The sequence below is a fragment of the Melospiza melodia genome, chromosome 1 (assembly GCF_035770615.1).
Source record: "Melospiza melodia melodia isolate bMelMel2 chromosome 1, bMelMel2.pri, whole genome shotgun sequence".
Taxonomy (NCBI): domain Eukaryota; kingdom Metazoa; phylum Chordata; class Aves; order Passeriformes; family Passerellidae; genus Melospiza; species Melospiza melodia.
In genome coordinates, this window is record NC_086194.1 from 18616641 (window position 1) to 18632019 (window position 15379).

A 15379-nucleotide genomic window follows, 5' to 3' on the forward strand; every position below is an offset into this window, starting at 1 on the left:
ACCAGACTCCGTTTGGAAAACTTTTGCTGAGCGCGGGGTAAAACTGACCCCGAAGAGTTTTGCAGTTTATTTCAAGGCGGTGACCGCGCTTGTGACCGCGACCGGAGCTCCGCGCCCCGGCCCGGCCCAGCACGGCCCGGCTGGGCCGGACCCGCACCCCCGGGGCCCGGCGCTCCGGCATTCCGCGGCGGCAGCACCCCCGCGCAGCACCGAGCAGCACCGAGCAGCACCCCGCGCCCTCGGACCGCGCCTCGGCCCCGCCGGTCCCCGGAGCCAGGGCCGGCACAGGGGAAACGGGGGAGCTGGAAATAAAACCTCGGAAAGGGCCCCCGCCAGGGCCTCGCTCGGCTTCAGCCGGCGGCGACCGCACCGCCACCGGCATCTTCAACTTGACCTTGGCGAGGGGTCCGCGCCTTCGCCTCATCTGTCACCCGCGCCCGGTGACAGTGATGCATTTCACGCATTGTCGGGGCAGGGCACGGCGAGAGCCGTCGGGGACGGGACGGGCTGGCTGCGGAGCGGGTGCGCCGTGTCCGGGCGGTGGCAGGGAACAAAAGTTGTAGCGAGACGTCTGTGCGGCTAATTCCGTGAAAGGCGCGTCCCGGTCCCCCCCGCGGGAAGGTCACTGTCGCGGGCTGCGCTCCGCCGAGGGGGGCCCGCAGTGCTCCGCGCATCCCGACCCCGCGCTCCCCACGCCGGCGGGCGCGATCGGTCAGACAAGTCCCGGAGGCACCGCGTTTTCCCCCATTTCCCAAAACAGCCGTTCCCAGCCCACCGGCCCGAGAGAGGCTCTCCGAGCCGCGTTAACACTACAGGGTCTCTCCCCGCTCGCCCCACCGCGCCTCGGGCCGCTTCTCGCTTCCAGCAGCAAGGGGCAGCTCCCCGTGGTACCGCCCGAGTGGGGGTCGGAGCCGTCGGGGATCCCCGCCTCGCCCGGGGCCGTCCCCGCCCGCCATCCTCTGTGGAGCGTCCGCCCGGCCCGCGCCGTGGCTCCGGCCCGGCCGTGGCTCTGCCCGGGGCCGGAGCGCGGGAGGCGGGGGCGCTGAGCGGCCGCTCTGAGTCTGTCCCGGCCCCGGTGAACTCGGGGGTCTGTGCAGCCGTCGGGGCGCTCGGCGGAGGCATTTCCCAGAACGGGAAGCCGCCTTCATCCACCCGGGGAGTGCGGAGCTCCTCCGCCGAGTCCCCTCTCTCTGCCCGGTCCCCTCACCGCGCCCGGCACGGCAGAGGGCTCCGGCCCCGTCGGGGCGAGGGGCGCTGGCGGCGGCTGCTCCGGCCCGTGCGGCCCCGGGCGCTGCCCGTACTCGGGGAGCGGACAGCCCCCGCCCGGCGGGGCCGCAGGCTCGGGCCGCGCCGTTCCAGCTGGAAATCCCGGGGTGGCGAGGGTCAGGGGGACCGGGGTGGCTACGGTCCGTCCGGGCGGGGCCGGGCAGAGCCTCTCGGCACCCCGGTGCTGTCCTGCGGGGCGCCAGAACGGGGTTGACACGGCGGCACCGGGCCGGCCCTGCCTTCTCCAAGCCGCTCGGCGTTCCGGGTTGCGCAGAGCAAGTGCACGGGAAAAGCGGGGTCCGCACCGATCCGGGGCGGCAGGCGGAGGCTGGGGACGCGGGGACCGGGGCGGGCAGGGGGTCGGCGCTCCCGTGGGTCCCCTGCGTGCCGGCTCCCGGCCGCCCGGTCGGCTACTGCGCCCGCAGACGCAAAGTGGAGTGCTGCCTTCGGAGCCGGCGCCGCCGCCCCAGGGGCCGCCCGGGGGGAGCCCCGCTCATTCCGGCGTGGCCGCCGCCAGAGGCGGCCCCGCGGCGCGACGCGACGGCTCCTGGCGGGGGCCCCCCCGGGGCCGCCCCCGGCGCGGCCACCGCACAGGGGCGGGGCCGCCCTCGCCCGCGGGGGCTCCCGGCAGCCGGGCCCCCTCTTGGAGACCTCCATGCGCAACGCGGGCCGGCGGGCGGGAGAGCCCCGCTGCCGCCGCCCGCTGCCGCTCGCCGGAGCCCCGACGGCGGCGGGTCCGCACCGGGGGCCGCGGCCGGGAGCCGCCCCCGGCCCGGGGCCGCCCCGCCCGCCCCCTCCCGGCCGCGGCGGCGGCGCGGGGAGCGGCGGGGCGCACGTGCGCCCGCGCGGGGTCCGGTCCCGGCGAGGCGCGCGGCGGCGCGGGGCGCGGGGGCGGCGCGGGGCCGCGGCGGCGGCGCGAGGGGAGCGGCGCGGGGGACGCGCGGCGGCGCGGGGGGCACGGACACCCCCCCGAGGCCGGACGGGCCCCGGGAGCGGCGGCGGCGGCGCGCTCGGCCCCGCCGGGCGGTCTCCGGAGAGGCCAGCGGCGGCCGGGCGCGCCTCGCCTGCAGCCGGAGCCATTCATCCCCCGCCCCTTTGTTCGCCCTGAGAGTAACGCCGTGAATTAAAAGAAATGACAATATTTCGTATCTGCTCGCCCGGCCAGGAGAAGGGCCCTTGAGCCTGGCAAAAATCAGGCGGATCATTCATCGTGCCACCCCGCACCTGTGGGCTTGGCATTGAAAACCCCGCGGACCTCTTCCTATTCAACCTAATTATTCCCCTAAGGCGCACAATGGTTGAAATGGAGCAGGTTGGAGTCTGTTTATTGGTCGTAAATGTTTTTCTGAAGATCTTCTGAATCTCATTGTTAGCTCGTTGTTTGAGGCTGCCCTCTTTCTTTCAGACGAGAGTAGCCTTGGACTTTTCAATTTTCAATCGTAACATCTGCTTAATCGTACGGATCAAAATATGGAGACACAAAACATATGTAATGGTTGATTTGTTAAATCCTGGTAATGAGTTATTAACAAGGGAAAACAATAGGGCAGGATGGTGAGAGCCTTATGGTAACAGAGTCACTTTATGCAACGCCTGACGTTTCCCTTCTTGATAAATGGAACTAAGGTCTGAGCGCCAGGTGATAGCAAGAAAATCAATGTCTTTAGGGGCCGGCACCGAGACTTTTTTTCTATGTGAAAAATTAGGAGACATAAAATTTAATTGGCTGATCAGGGGAAAGCAGTGGTCTTAAGTTTAATTGCCAGTAGGCTTAGCGAGAGAGACAAAACAAGATTTGGGCCTGTTTGTTTGCTTGCATCCCAGCGCCGAGTCCAAGTGTATCGTTGAAAATGTGTTTTATTATAACACATGTCATGCTTTACAGTTCCCATATTGTGTAAAGACAATAGTTAATGGTACATTAAAGACAAGCAAACCATGCCAACACGTCTTGGACACATTGTAAGGGCCTCTCTCTTTGCTCGCTTTAGGCAGCTGCAGTCCAGGACCCAGAAGCACAAAAAGAACAAGTTTGAAATACCAGGTGCATCCGAGAGAACCACGACAGGGATTGATATGTTATAGCCCAGGACATGAACCTAGCAATAAAGATATCATTGCGATTGTTTGCGGCTTCCACGCCATGTAAAGCCGGAGGCGCCGGAGCAGGCTGCTTTCTGGCAGCGCAGGCTCTGCCTCCCCGGGCTCCCCCGGCGCCCTCCGCCAAACCCGAGCACCTGTTGGCCAGACCCCGGCCCCGTCGTGGGAATCGCCTCCCGCCCACGCTTCCAGGTCTCGGCAGCGCGGTTTGTTGTGGAGTTATTTAGGACCATTCCCACCGGCTGCGGGATGCTTTGGAAAGCGGGAGGTTTACCAGGGGACACTCAACTGGTGTTTGTTCGACCTCGCAGCTGGTACTCGGTGCCAGCGAGAGATGCGTGAATGAAAGAGGGATGAGATCCCGGGCTCGGGAGGCTTCACGCCCCGCGCCTCGCAGGGCGCTCACCCGACTGCCGGCAGATGAGAGGCCCTGGGAACCGCGGCGGGACGGGTTCACAGTGCCCACGGCAGCCCCTGCCTGCGCGCCGCTCTGCCCACAAGTCACGCACGCCTTCCCGTCCCTTTGCTGGCTGTGCAGGCGAGCGGTCTGATGCTTCCCTTCCTTTGGGTGGGGGGCTTGTTGTTTTTTGGGTTTTGTTCGTTGCTTTGGTTTTTCGGGTTGGGTTTTTTTGTTGTCGTCGTCGTTGGGATTTAGGGTTTTTGGTTTGGTTTGGGGTTTTTTTATGGAGGACTGTCGGTTTCGGTAGTTAAGTCGTCTTTACACCTGGGGCATCACGAGCGATGCTGGCTCGGGAAGCACAGCACCGGCCCGCACACCTAGAATCCGCACCTCCATGCTGCGACCCTGCGGGAAGCAAACCGCCCGCAAGTGCCTCTAACATTCCCTCCCGCCCCAAGCGGGGCTGGGGATTTCCCCCCTTTTGTTCTCTCCGACCCTCCCTTCCAGCTCCCGCGGGGCTGCGGGCTGCGGCGGCGGGAGGCGGGACGGTCCCGGGGCTCGGACCGGCCTCCCCCGCCCCCGGGGCGCCGTCGGGGCAGTGCGGGCGCGGAGGGGCGGCCCCGCGGAGCCGGTGCGGGTTTGGGGGGACAGCGGGGGCTCTGGGAGCGGGGCAGGGGGCAGGGAGCAGCTGCCCACGGGGCCCCGGGGGCAGCGCTAGAGGGTGCAGCTCACGGCCGCGGGGAGGAGGGGGCGGGCGGCTGCCAACGGGGGTTGCGGGGCTGTCGGTCACGCCTTCCCCACGCCGGTCCGTACCGCGCCGAGCCGTGTTCCCCAGCAGCAAACCCCCCAGAGCTGCCGCAAGAGCTGCGAGCGGCGTTGCGTGAGCCGCCTCTGGGCCGGGGACCTGCACTGGCGGGTCCCTTCTGCCCTGCGCCGCGGATTCTGTCGCAGGAGCGCGGCGCTGGGGTGAATGGATGATGAGTCAGTCAAAAGGAGCTGTCAGTCTCTTTGAAGATTGCGTTTAAAGGGACTTGCCAAGTCAAGACGGGAGAGTGACAAGATAGAGACCCTGGTGCTTTACATGCGAAGGCCGGCTCTTCCGCTTCATCTGCACCATACTAAAGGATGTGTTGAAGCATTGAATCACAAAAAAGTGGCACGCCAAAGAAAAGGTGCCACATAACAATGATTGTAGTGTTTTAATTGTGGGGGAATCGCATCACCAAAGCCAATTGAGACGAACGAGGCTATACACAGAAGGAAACGGTACAACACTTCCATAACTTATAATTAAACTGAAGTCCGACTAACATTTGACTTTCTAATGAGTGTAATGAGATTACATGCCTGATGGAAGCATTTGTGAAAAAGCGACTTTCTGTGTTTAATGAGGTCCTAATACAGGACAAGATCGAATTATAGGTCGGCTCTTTTTCTCTCAAAGAGCCCCGTTTAAGTTCAATGACACCGGTACCGCCCGCCTGCCGCCGGACGGGGCGAGGCTTGCGGCCGGTCAGCCCCGCCGCAGCCCAGAATCGCACGAATAGTGACCAAATAAATAAGCAATGACCCCCCCCCCCACCCACCCACCCAGCCCCCGGCCCGGCCCAGCCTCGGCGTGTTTGTGTGTGTAAGTAGCTCCTCTAATTGCTATTGGAATAGATCCATGCCATCCGCGCTAGGGAACTAAATGTGTTTAACTAGGTTAATGCAATTAGCATGCATGCAACATATTGCTCCCACTTTGAGGCAGTTTGGAAAAAAAAAAAAAGGAGAAGGAGAGATGTACAGTATATGATGAGTTATAATTATGCCTTGGCTCACCCGGGCCGTTCCCATCCGCCTGGGCACCGCGCGGGGACAGCGCGGCTCCGGCCGCGGGCCGGCCCGGGCATCTGGGGCTCTGCCGGGGGCTGAGCCGTCGGGGCCGAGCCGCGGGTGCCACGGGAAAATCAGCACCTGCGGCATCGGGCCGAGCCCCCCGCCCCCGCCGGGAGCGCTCGCAGCCCCCGGCCCGCCCGGCCCCGGCCGCCCCCGCCCCTCGCCCCCGGGCAGGTGCAGCCCAGCCGTCCCTTCCGCAGCCGGGCACGCTGAGCTGGGGCTACCGGAGCCATTCTGCCACCAGTTGCACGATGGCTTTGCCATGCCCCTGTCCCCCCTCCCCCGCCCCCAGCGGCAGTCCCGGGGCGAGGAGCGCGGGGTTTGTTTCCAAGGCGCGGCCGCGGGGGGAACCGCGGAAGGCTCGGGGCAGCCGGCAGAGCCCCAAGCCCGCCCGGGCCCGGCCTCGCCCTTCCCTCCCCGGCAGCTTCAGGAGCAGCTTTGGGCGGCTCTGGACAGCGCGCCCATTCCCACGGCGGCGCGGTCGGGGGTACGAGGCGGGGGACGCGCACCCTCGCAAGGTTTGTGTTGGGGGGCTCGGGTCTTCCAGCTGGAAACCACAAGCGGTGCTGAGACACTGAAAGGAGGGGACCTTCTAGAGATACACAAAGACATCAGTTGGAAGCACTTCAGGAGAGGACGTCAAAAGGGGTGGAGAGAAGGCGAAAGTGTGTCCCCGCCCGTCCCCGTCCCCCCGGCGCTATAAGCGCAGCCCGAGCCGGCGGTGGGGCAGAGTGGGGCCAGCATCTGGGCTGAGGGTGCCATGAGCCTTGGGGCTCGCCCCGCCGGGACACCGGTCCGGTCGTTCATTGCAAGGCTTCCTCGGGATGTGGCGGGGCTCTCGGAAGCCGCTTCCCACAAATATACTGCTCCACAAGGTACAATTCGGGTTTATTATTAACAAACACAAGGAGAGTCCACGTGCGGCAATAAATTATTTTCACAGGTTCTGACGTATTTCCCCCATTAAAATAAAAAAAAAAAAAAAAAAGGTGCTGGTGGAATAAACCTATTGCATATCTTTAAAAAAATCAAGATAAATTATATAAATTATATATTCAAAACAAACGATTCTACCTCATTATCACTATTCCTTAATAAATAGATAAATAAATTTGATTGCCCTTAGAGTCTGAATCTTAAATTACATTTACAATATAGGTCTCTACATACAGCATGTACAGAGCGGGCGGGGGCGGGGACCACCCGCGCGGCGCCTCACGCCACGTAGTCGAAGGGGGGCTCGTTTTCTATGTCGTTGAGGGAGGGTTTGTTGTTCACCTTCCGCGGGTCCTCGGGGGTCCACACTTTGGCTGTCCGGATGATGTTTTGTTCCTTGAGCTGCTTTTCATCAGTCCACGACAGCGAGTGACCGGCCAGAGGGGGGAGTCCGTAGTCGGGGTCGCTCGGAGAGGGAGATCCTGGAGGGCAGGAGGGAAAAGGGAGCAGGGGGTTATTGCCGGGGCCGGCATTCCTGCGGAGCGCGGTGCCGGGCCGTACCGGGCCGCCACTTACTTGTGCCGCGGTGGCAGATGATGATTTTCTTGGGCTGGCTGGGGCTCTCGCTGCTGGCGCTGCGCAGCGGCAGGTCGGACTGCACCAGCTCGCTGAGGAAGTTGATGTAGCCGATGGCCAGGCGCAGCGTGTCCACCTTGGAGAGGCGCTTCTCGTAGGGCAGGGTGGGGATGTGCGAGCGCAGCCCCTCGAAGGCGTCGTTGATGGACTGCATCCGCCGCCGCTCCCGCACGTTGGCGGCCTGACGGAGCTGCTGCAGCTCCGCCTCGGAGCGCACCCGCCGCCGCCGCTTGGCCGAGCCCAGCGCCTGGAGCCGCCCCCCGGGGGACAGCAGGGCCGCGCCCGCCGCCCCGCAGCATTCGTAGGCGAAGCCGGGCGAGGCGGGAGACGGCGGGAAGGCGGCGGCCGGCGCCGGGCAGCGGTAGCCGCCCTCGGGGTCGCCGCCGTCGCGATAGTACTCCTGCAGCTGCCGGCTGAGGAAATCCACGTCCGGCTCCAGCAGCCCGTCCGCGGCCAGCACGTCCCGCGGAGGAGGCTCGGAGAAAAAATCCTCCTCGTCGAAGTAGGGGGGCGAGGAGAAGGAGTCCAGCCCCCCAGGGAAGTGCTCCAGCAGCACGGTCTCCATGCTGCTCCCGGGCCCGGCGCGGACGGGACGGGACGGGGCAGGGGGGCCGCCCCGCCGGGACGCGCCCGCAGCCGCTGTGTCCGGCCCGCTGCCCGAGCCGCCCCGGCGGTGGCGGTGCCGGTGGCGGGGCCGCCCCGCCCTGCCCTGCCCTGCCCGCCGCGCTGTGGCGGGGCCGGGCCTCGCCGCCGCTCTCCGGGAGGGGCCGGAGCCGCTGGCGCCGCGGGCCGGCACGCGAGGGGTCTTATAACGACATCCCCGGGCGCGTGCCGCCGGGCGCCGCCGCCAGCCAATCAGGGCGCGCCGGGGAGGGGGGGGCGGGGGACCCCGCGCGCGGCCGGGGGGAGGCGCCCAGCACCGGGCGGGGGGGGCGGGCGGGACCCGACGGAGCCCCCGCCCGGCACAGCCCGGCACGGCACAGCCCCGCCCCGCCCCGCCCGACACCCCCCGGTACCGCCCGGCACGGCACAGCCCCGCCCCGCCCCGCCCGACACCCCCCGGTACCGCCCGGCACGGCACAGCCCCGCACCGCCCCGCCCGACACCCCCCGGTACCGCCCGGCACCGTCCCGCACGGCTCGGCACCGTCCCGCACCGTCCGGCACTGCCCCGGACCGTCCCGCACCGCTCGGCACCGTCCGCACCGCCCCACCCCTCCCGACACCGCCCCGCACGGCCCGGTACCGCCCCGCACCTCCCGGCGCCGCCCGGCGCCGCTCCCAAGGGCGGCCCCGCACGTCGGGCGAGGGGCCCCGGAGCGCCTCGGCACCTCTCCTCAGGAGCCGCTACCGAAACGCGCCTCTGGGCTTTGGCACGGCCTCCCTCTCGGCACCGGGAAGCGTCACCCGGCGCGTTTTACCCCCAGCGCTTCTCCCGCTCCCCGGGAGTGCCGGTCTCCGCCGCCAGCAGAGCCGCTGTCACAGCGGGCATAGGGGAATCGATGGCGCGGGTTTTTCGTGGCGTTCGAAGTGAAGGCAATTCTATCGCAACATCAAAATTCATCACGTCAGCTCTCGCGCCCGGCCGTGCATCGATTTTGACCTCATCGGGCCTCGTTGCGTCCTCCCTTTCCCATTCCCATTGCTCCTCTCTGGACGAGCTCGCTCGGCGGAGGCTCTGTTAATAATTCCCTAACAGACTCTCACTGATTAAAGCCTTAAAAATTCTCACTAGAGTGAAATGGATTACCCGCCAGATTAGGAGAGGATTATCTCTGTCATTAGCGCTGCAATAGTTTGTCCGGCAGAGTCTGTCGAGGTTTATCGAAAGTGACTTTGCAGCGCGCCACCAACGCGGGCAGAGATCAAACTCCGCGTGGAAACGTCCCCGGGTCTATCAGCAGAGCAAGACAGGGCCAGCTCCGGGAAGGTGATAAATGACCGGACTTCAAAGCCGCTGACATGGCCGTGATAAGGGCAGGGAAACGCGTGAGTCACGGGAGGGAACAAAGAGCTTTGCAAGAGCCGCTTCTTGGGAAGTCCCGCCTGCAGACGGCCCACGCGAAAAGAGCGAGAAGGGAAGGCGGAGACCTGTGCGCGAAGTCAGGAACCGCCCACGCGTGGCCGTGGGGCTGCTCCCACCGTCCGGGAAAGGGGAAGCTGTGGGAGTGTCCCATTACAGGGCCGATGCGACTGCAGTGCTATTCCCCCTTCACGTCCACCCGCGGGGCGGGACCAGGGACCTCGGACGGGACTGGGATGAGCGCGTCCGGGCTCCTGCTCCCATTGACGCCCGCCACCCCTCGATCTCTCACCCCGCACTCTGCCAAGAGCCAGCCCCGCTCCAGGGGAGCCTTCCCGCCCCAGGCGGCTGCCCCGGCTTCCTCTGCCTCGCCAGCCCTTCGCCCCTCACGGCTATTTGCTGCACCGGCTGTCCCAAAAACTCCCGCAAGTCTTCGATGCGGTCTGACGAGCGTCGGGTGCGGGCAATTATCCCTTCCCTCGGTCCCGTGGGCTGTGATGGTGCCCACACCGCTCAGAGCTGCCGCTGGCGTTCCGTGCGGCCGGGGCACACGGCTGTGGCCTCTGTCCTGCTCGCTGCTCGGTGGCTTGGGAGGGACCGCTCCGAGCGGCACCGAGCACGGCGGCCAGGAGGCCCCTCGGCGCTCCCAGCTGTAGCTTGGCAGAGGCATCTCTCGCCCTCGGAGCACTCTTCCCGAGCAGCCCTGACCCGCTGAGCCGAAAGATCCACCTGGGAGAGCAAACACAGCTTCGGCACCGCACCGACAGAGATGCTTTCCCTTCCCCGCCCCGGGGCTCCCCGAGGGGTCGCGCTGCCCCCTGAGAGCATCCCAGTCCCTCCTTTGCCCTCCTCAGGGCTGGTAGGAAAAAATGCTTCGCCACCCCACGGTAACTGGGTGTGAGGCGCTGGTGGGAGGCCAAGGACCTTGCGCGGCCAGCCCTTGAGGCTGCCGGGGGCGGTGGAGAGTCCGGGAGAGTCCCCGGCCGCCCGGCAGCCCCAGGGCCCCCAGGTTACCGCAGCCGGTGCCGCAGCTGCGCTGCTGTGCCGAGGTGCGGTGCCCGCTCCCCTCCAGCAGCCCGGGCTCCGGGCCTGTGCAGAGCCGGGGAACAGGGGCTCGGCTCCTGACCCTTCCTGTCCCGCTGGGACACATCTGAACGGGAGCCTGCCCCTTCCCCACCTTGGCCCCGTGCAACGCAGAGCAATCTCCTTTTTCAAAAGCAAATGGACTCGAGTGCAGCCAGGGAATTATCGCTACCATAGCCAGAAGCACAAGTATAAATCCAACATATACCTTGCATCCCTCTCAAATCCATGTCACACCTACCGCAAAACACGGAAAATGAAGAAAGCAAACCCCTAGCAACACCGAGGTGATTTCCGGGGAATTTCCTGGCCACAGAGCTGGCTCTGTTCCCTCCCTCCCAAGGAGTCATCACCCATGGGGTGGCGAGTCCTTGCTCATGCCACTTTCTGGGGCCGGACACTTGAAAGCCGATGAGCAAACCATGTCGAGTGGCTCCTGACCCCACTGCCTCCGCTCAAGACACGCAGAGCCACATACACCCACCCTACAAAGTTTCTCCCAGGTCAGACAGGCTAAGTGCCGCCAGATCCTGAAGGGGAGTAACACCCTCAAACAGGTTCTTTCCCCAAAATCTCTGCCACCAGCCTTCTGCGAGCGCAGCGTTTTGAGCACGGTATGTCCCTCTGCTCGAGAGCATGACAAGGCACCAGGCTACCTCTCCTTAACGCCGTGGTGGAGCATCTTCCCGACAGCCTTACTAAAGGCCTTAAGGGGTAAGAAAGAGGAGAAGGGGATCTCTCCTGTTGGTCCAAGAGCAACATATGCCCAGAGGGGCTGGGGACCCCAGCTCATTTACCATGGCAGTTCATTTACCATGGCAGTCTTTCCCTCTCCCCCAGGGCTGCCGGTGCCGCTCAGCTCTGGCGCACGGTGGTGCCGCGCAGCCGGAGTGATGCGAATGCCACACTGGCGGGGTGGCGCGACACCACCGGGCCACAGAACTCAGGCAGGTAGCCTGGGAAGTCAGTCTGTGCGGTCTGTCTGTCCCTGAGAGGCAGCTCCGTCAGGACCGACGGCGAAGGGAGCCAGTTGCACAGGGAAGCGGAGGGATATTTTGAGAAGCCACTGTTTCCAAACTGTTGGGGGCTCGGAGCTTGTCTTGAAACTAGGTCAGACCTAGCAGATCATTGGAAAATTTGGGAGCAGTGTGCCAGGGAGGAAAGCGATGCAGGGAGAGCCCCAGGACAGGAGCGGCTAGCGCTCTGCCCGTGCGAACATCGCTCCCCGGCTCCGCAGCGCTCGATGCGACACCCGGCAGGAGCGGTTCCCTCTCTGCGCCGGACTCAGCCCTCATCCCTGCGGCAGTGATGGCTTTAAAGACGAACGATTCCAGTTTGTACATTTGCCTTTGGGAGACGAGTACCGTCTCCGAAGGAACCGCCTGAGGTGCGGGAAGGTTCCTCTCGGGTTGCCCAAGATATTACAAAAGGAAACGTGCAAAAACCAGGAACATGTACAAGCGGAGCCTGGGCCGCCGCGCAGCACTTGGGCACCACCGCCTGTGTCGCAAACTCCCTTCTTTCAATATTTGTCCAGCACGGATGTCTCACCCGTCCCCGTTTTGCTCTCGGGAAGGGCACCTCCCTGCACCGCTCTCCAGCAATGAAAATGGATGAACAGCGCTTGACACTTCGCTATTTCTATTCACCGAGGGCAGTAACAGGTGTTAAGGGGGAAGGGGAAGGGGGGTGGACAACGAAAACACCTTTGGACACTTTTGGGTGCACGCCAAAAGGCGCATCGCCTTTCCCTCGGAGTCAATGCCCACACGACAAGTCTAGCTGGCAGCCACCTTAATGGGAACCAGGATTCGCCAAAGGTCCAGAGACAGGGCGGGACACGGGGCCATGCAGGGCTGCCTGGGGAGTCTGGCCCACCAGCACCCACTCCCGACACCCCACGAGACCACGCAGAGCCCCTCGCAGCGGGAATAAGGAAAGGGCACGGACTTTGCATTGAGGAGACCCAGAGCACTCTCGGCCCTGACTCTGCTGGGGTGCTCGATCCTGTGCCCATCCCCGCGCAGTAAAGCGAGCCCAGCCCAGGAGAGAGGTCGAATAGGAATTTATGATAGAATTTGTTTTATTTTTAGGGTTGTGCTTTGTTTTAGGGGGGTTGGCAGTTGCGTCTAACCGCTCCCATTGTGACGGGGTGCTGGGCTGGTTGCCGCGGCAGCTGCAGGGTGTGGTTGGTTGGCTGGTTGGTTGGCTGGTTGGTTGGCTGGTTGGTTGGCTGGTTGGTTGGTTGGTTGGTTGATTGGTTGGCTGGTTGATTGGTTGGTTGGCTGGTTGGTTGGTTGGCTGGTTGGTTGGTTGGCTGGTTGGTTGGTCGGTTGGTTGGTCGGTTGGTTGGCTGGTTGGTTGGTTGGTTGGCTGGTTGGTTGGCTGGTTGGTTGGTTGGTTGGCTGGTTGGTTGGTTGGTTGGCTGGTTGGTTGGGTGTTGGTTGGTTGGCTGGTTGGTTGGCTGGTTGGTTGGCTGGTTGGTTGGTTGGCTGGTTGGTTGGTTGGCTGGTTGGTTGGTTGGTTGGTTGGTTGGTTGGTTGGTTGGTTGGTTGGTTGGCTGGTTGGTTGGTTGGTTGGCTGGTTGGTTGGTTGGTTGGCTGGTTGGTTGGTTGGTTGGTTGGTTGGTTGGTTGGTTGGTCGGTTGGTTGTCTGGTTGGTTGGTTGGTTGGCTGGTTGGTTGGCTGGTTGGTTGGTTGGTTGGTTGATTGGTTGGCTGGTTGGTTGGTTGGTTGGTTGGCTGGTTGGTTGGCTGGTTGGTTGGTTGTTGGTTGGTTGGCTGGTTGGTTGGCTGGTTGGTTGGTAAGCTTGGGGGTTTCCTTTGTGTCTCTGGTGCTTGTTATGGTTTATTTAGGGGGAATGTTGGTGGTGTTTGTTTATTCAGTGTCGCTGGCGGCGGATCCTTACCCAGATCCAGCCAGCTGGGGAGTTTCAGGGGCTCGTCTTGTCCAGGGCAAGAGGCGCGCCTGGCCTGCCGCCACCTATCGCTTCCCTCTGATAGAGAGCTTTCCTCTCGAGGTCTCTCGGAACCGGGACGGGAAGCAGGAGCAGTCCCTCACCCCGAGGGGCTGCAAAGCTCACGGCCCCTGCCGTGCTCTGTCCTTAGTGGGACAGGCTGCCCGTCCCGGCTCACTGACTGTCCCAGCACCTGCCGCGCTCAGCACGTCGGGCCGGGCCCGAGGGTCGGGTCCTGGCGGGCTTTGCACTCCCCAAGGGTCTGCCCCGATCCCCACGAGCACCTTCACACGCCCATGTCCGGGCTGTCTCAGCGGCGGGCGCAGCGGGGAGCGTCTCCCGTCGGGCAGCAGGCACCGGGCGCTGCTCCTCAGCCCTCGGCGAGGATGAGCCGCGGGGGAGGAGCGGCAGCGCCCGTTTGCTCCTGTCCGCGCCCCCGGAGCCCCGCGGGTGCTGCGGGAGGGGCAGGAGCTGCCCGGCCCCCGCTGCCTCCGAGCCGCCCCAGCCCGCAGGGGCCCGGCTTCCACTGTCTGCCGTGTCTCACCCAACAGCTGGGACACGGAAAATGGATAACGGGGGGCGTTACGGGGGCCGCAGTCCGAGGTGAAGGGGACACGCAGGTAAGGGGGGAGATCCACACCCCGCACGCTGCCTTTCAGCCCAGAGTCTTGTGAAGCAGCTCCAAACTCAAGTGATATTCCAGAACAACGAATCCTGTTAGCTGAAGCTGAGGGGAAACCCCAGGTCCCCAGAAAGTGCTCAGGTGAGTTTGGTTTCCCATCTAACTCTTATTCCTATATTACCTGCATAATTTTCCTGACTTCTATTGTTGATCGAATACTCTTCATGGGGGTCATTCCACAGCCATGGAAAGACAAGTCAGGAGAGCTCCATCTTCATCCATGCAGGCTCTACCCAATATTCTTCTCAAATCTTCATATCCACACTGTCAGCATTTGTTTAAACAAGAAGTCTGAAGTCCATAAAGTCTCAGTGGAGCAAATTCTGAGTACGATTATTTTTCCCTCAAATTATAAAACTCAACAGCTCACCTGTTGGGATCCCTTGGCGTGTTGCACTTATTCAGAGTTGCAATGTTTGATTGAGAAAAGAAGCAGGAGTATTTTAAAAGACGGGACCAGAGTTTGCCCAGTATCTATGCAAATGATAATTACCAGGAGAGGTAATTTCTCACCAGGTAAGTGAGAAGAAAAAACCCTGCACTTTGTTGATCAACTTCTAGGAATTTTTTACCACTGATAGCATAATTGAAATCCCACTTTGTTCAGTGCAACCTTGGGGCACTATGTTTTTCATGGTAATAGACTTTTACACAACTTTCCTGGTCTCAAGACGCGGTGAGGAGTCCCGCACGCCAGGCACCAGGCAGAACTGAGCTGCCAGGTACTGGAGACCCAAAACCACTTTGCAGATACGTCTGCGGGAACTCGTTTGCTTCCCGCGGGCCAGCAGAACCTCCCCAGCCCACGGCACCCCCGGCTTGGCAGCCCAAGCATCCGGAGCAGGGATGGGCCCGGGGGGTGCGGAGGGAGCAGAACGGGCCGCGGCGAGCCCACCCCTTCCTTTTCCCTCCACCATGTGCGGCCCATAAACAAGGCGGGGAAAGGCTCTCCCCCCTCGGAGCCGCTCCGGGGCGAGCGCGGCGCGGCGGGACGCGGCCCCACAAAGGCGGCGCGGCGGTCCCGGGGCTCGCCCGCCCGGAGGAGGAGGCGGCACCTGCAGCCGGGGTCGGCCCGGCTGTGCGCCCTCCCCTCCGAGCCGGTACCTGGGCGCTGGGCTGGTAATGCACCATGGCGGGCCGCCTTTCAGGCTCTTTCAAGCCGAGATCGCGGAGGTCACCGTGTCTGCAAACCCCCCTCCTCCGGCCGCTCGGGCCGGGGTGCCAGTGCGGCAAGCTGGAGAGCAGGCACAGCCCATGGGAATCCCAACACTTGTGCCGCCGGCTCCCTCGGCCCGCCCTTCTCCCCCCTCCCCGTCCCGAGGAACCGCTGAATGTATCAAATGAGCTGCAATCGATCTGCGGGCACGGGGGAAAATCAAATTATATGGTGCGGCTGGGCGGTCGCGGCAGGCAAAAGG

At 63.7% G+C, this 15379-nt stretch overlaps 1 protein-coding gene across 1 annotated transcript; it reads right to left on the reverse strand.

Annotated features, from left to right (window-relative positions):
- Positions 1-6516: 6516 nt before the first annotated feature.
- PTF1A (pancreas associated transcription factor 1a) lies at positions 6517-7784 on the reverse strand. Its single transcript, XM_063176547.1, has 2 exons — positions 7160-7784; positions 6517-7065 (listed from the first exon to the last, which is right to left on the reverse strand). Exons 1-2 carry the CDS (start codon positions 7782-7784, stop codon positions 6863-6865), a joined length of 828 nt encoding a protein of 275 aa, XP_063032617.1. The 3' UTR covers positions 6517-6862.
- Positions 7785-15379: the final 7595 nt, after the last annotated feature.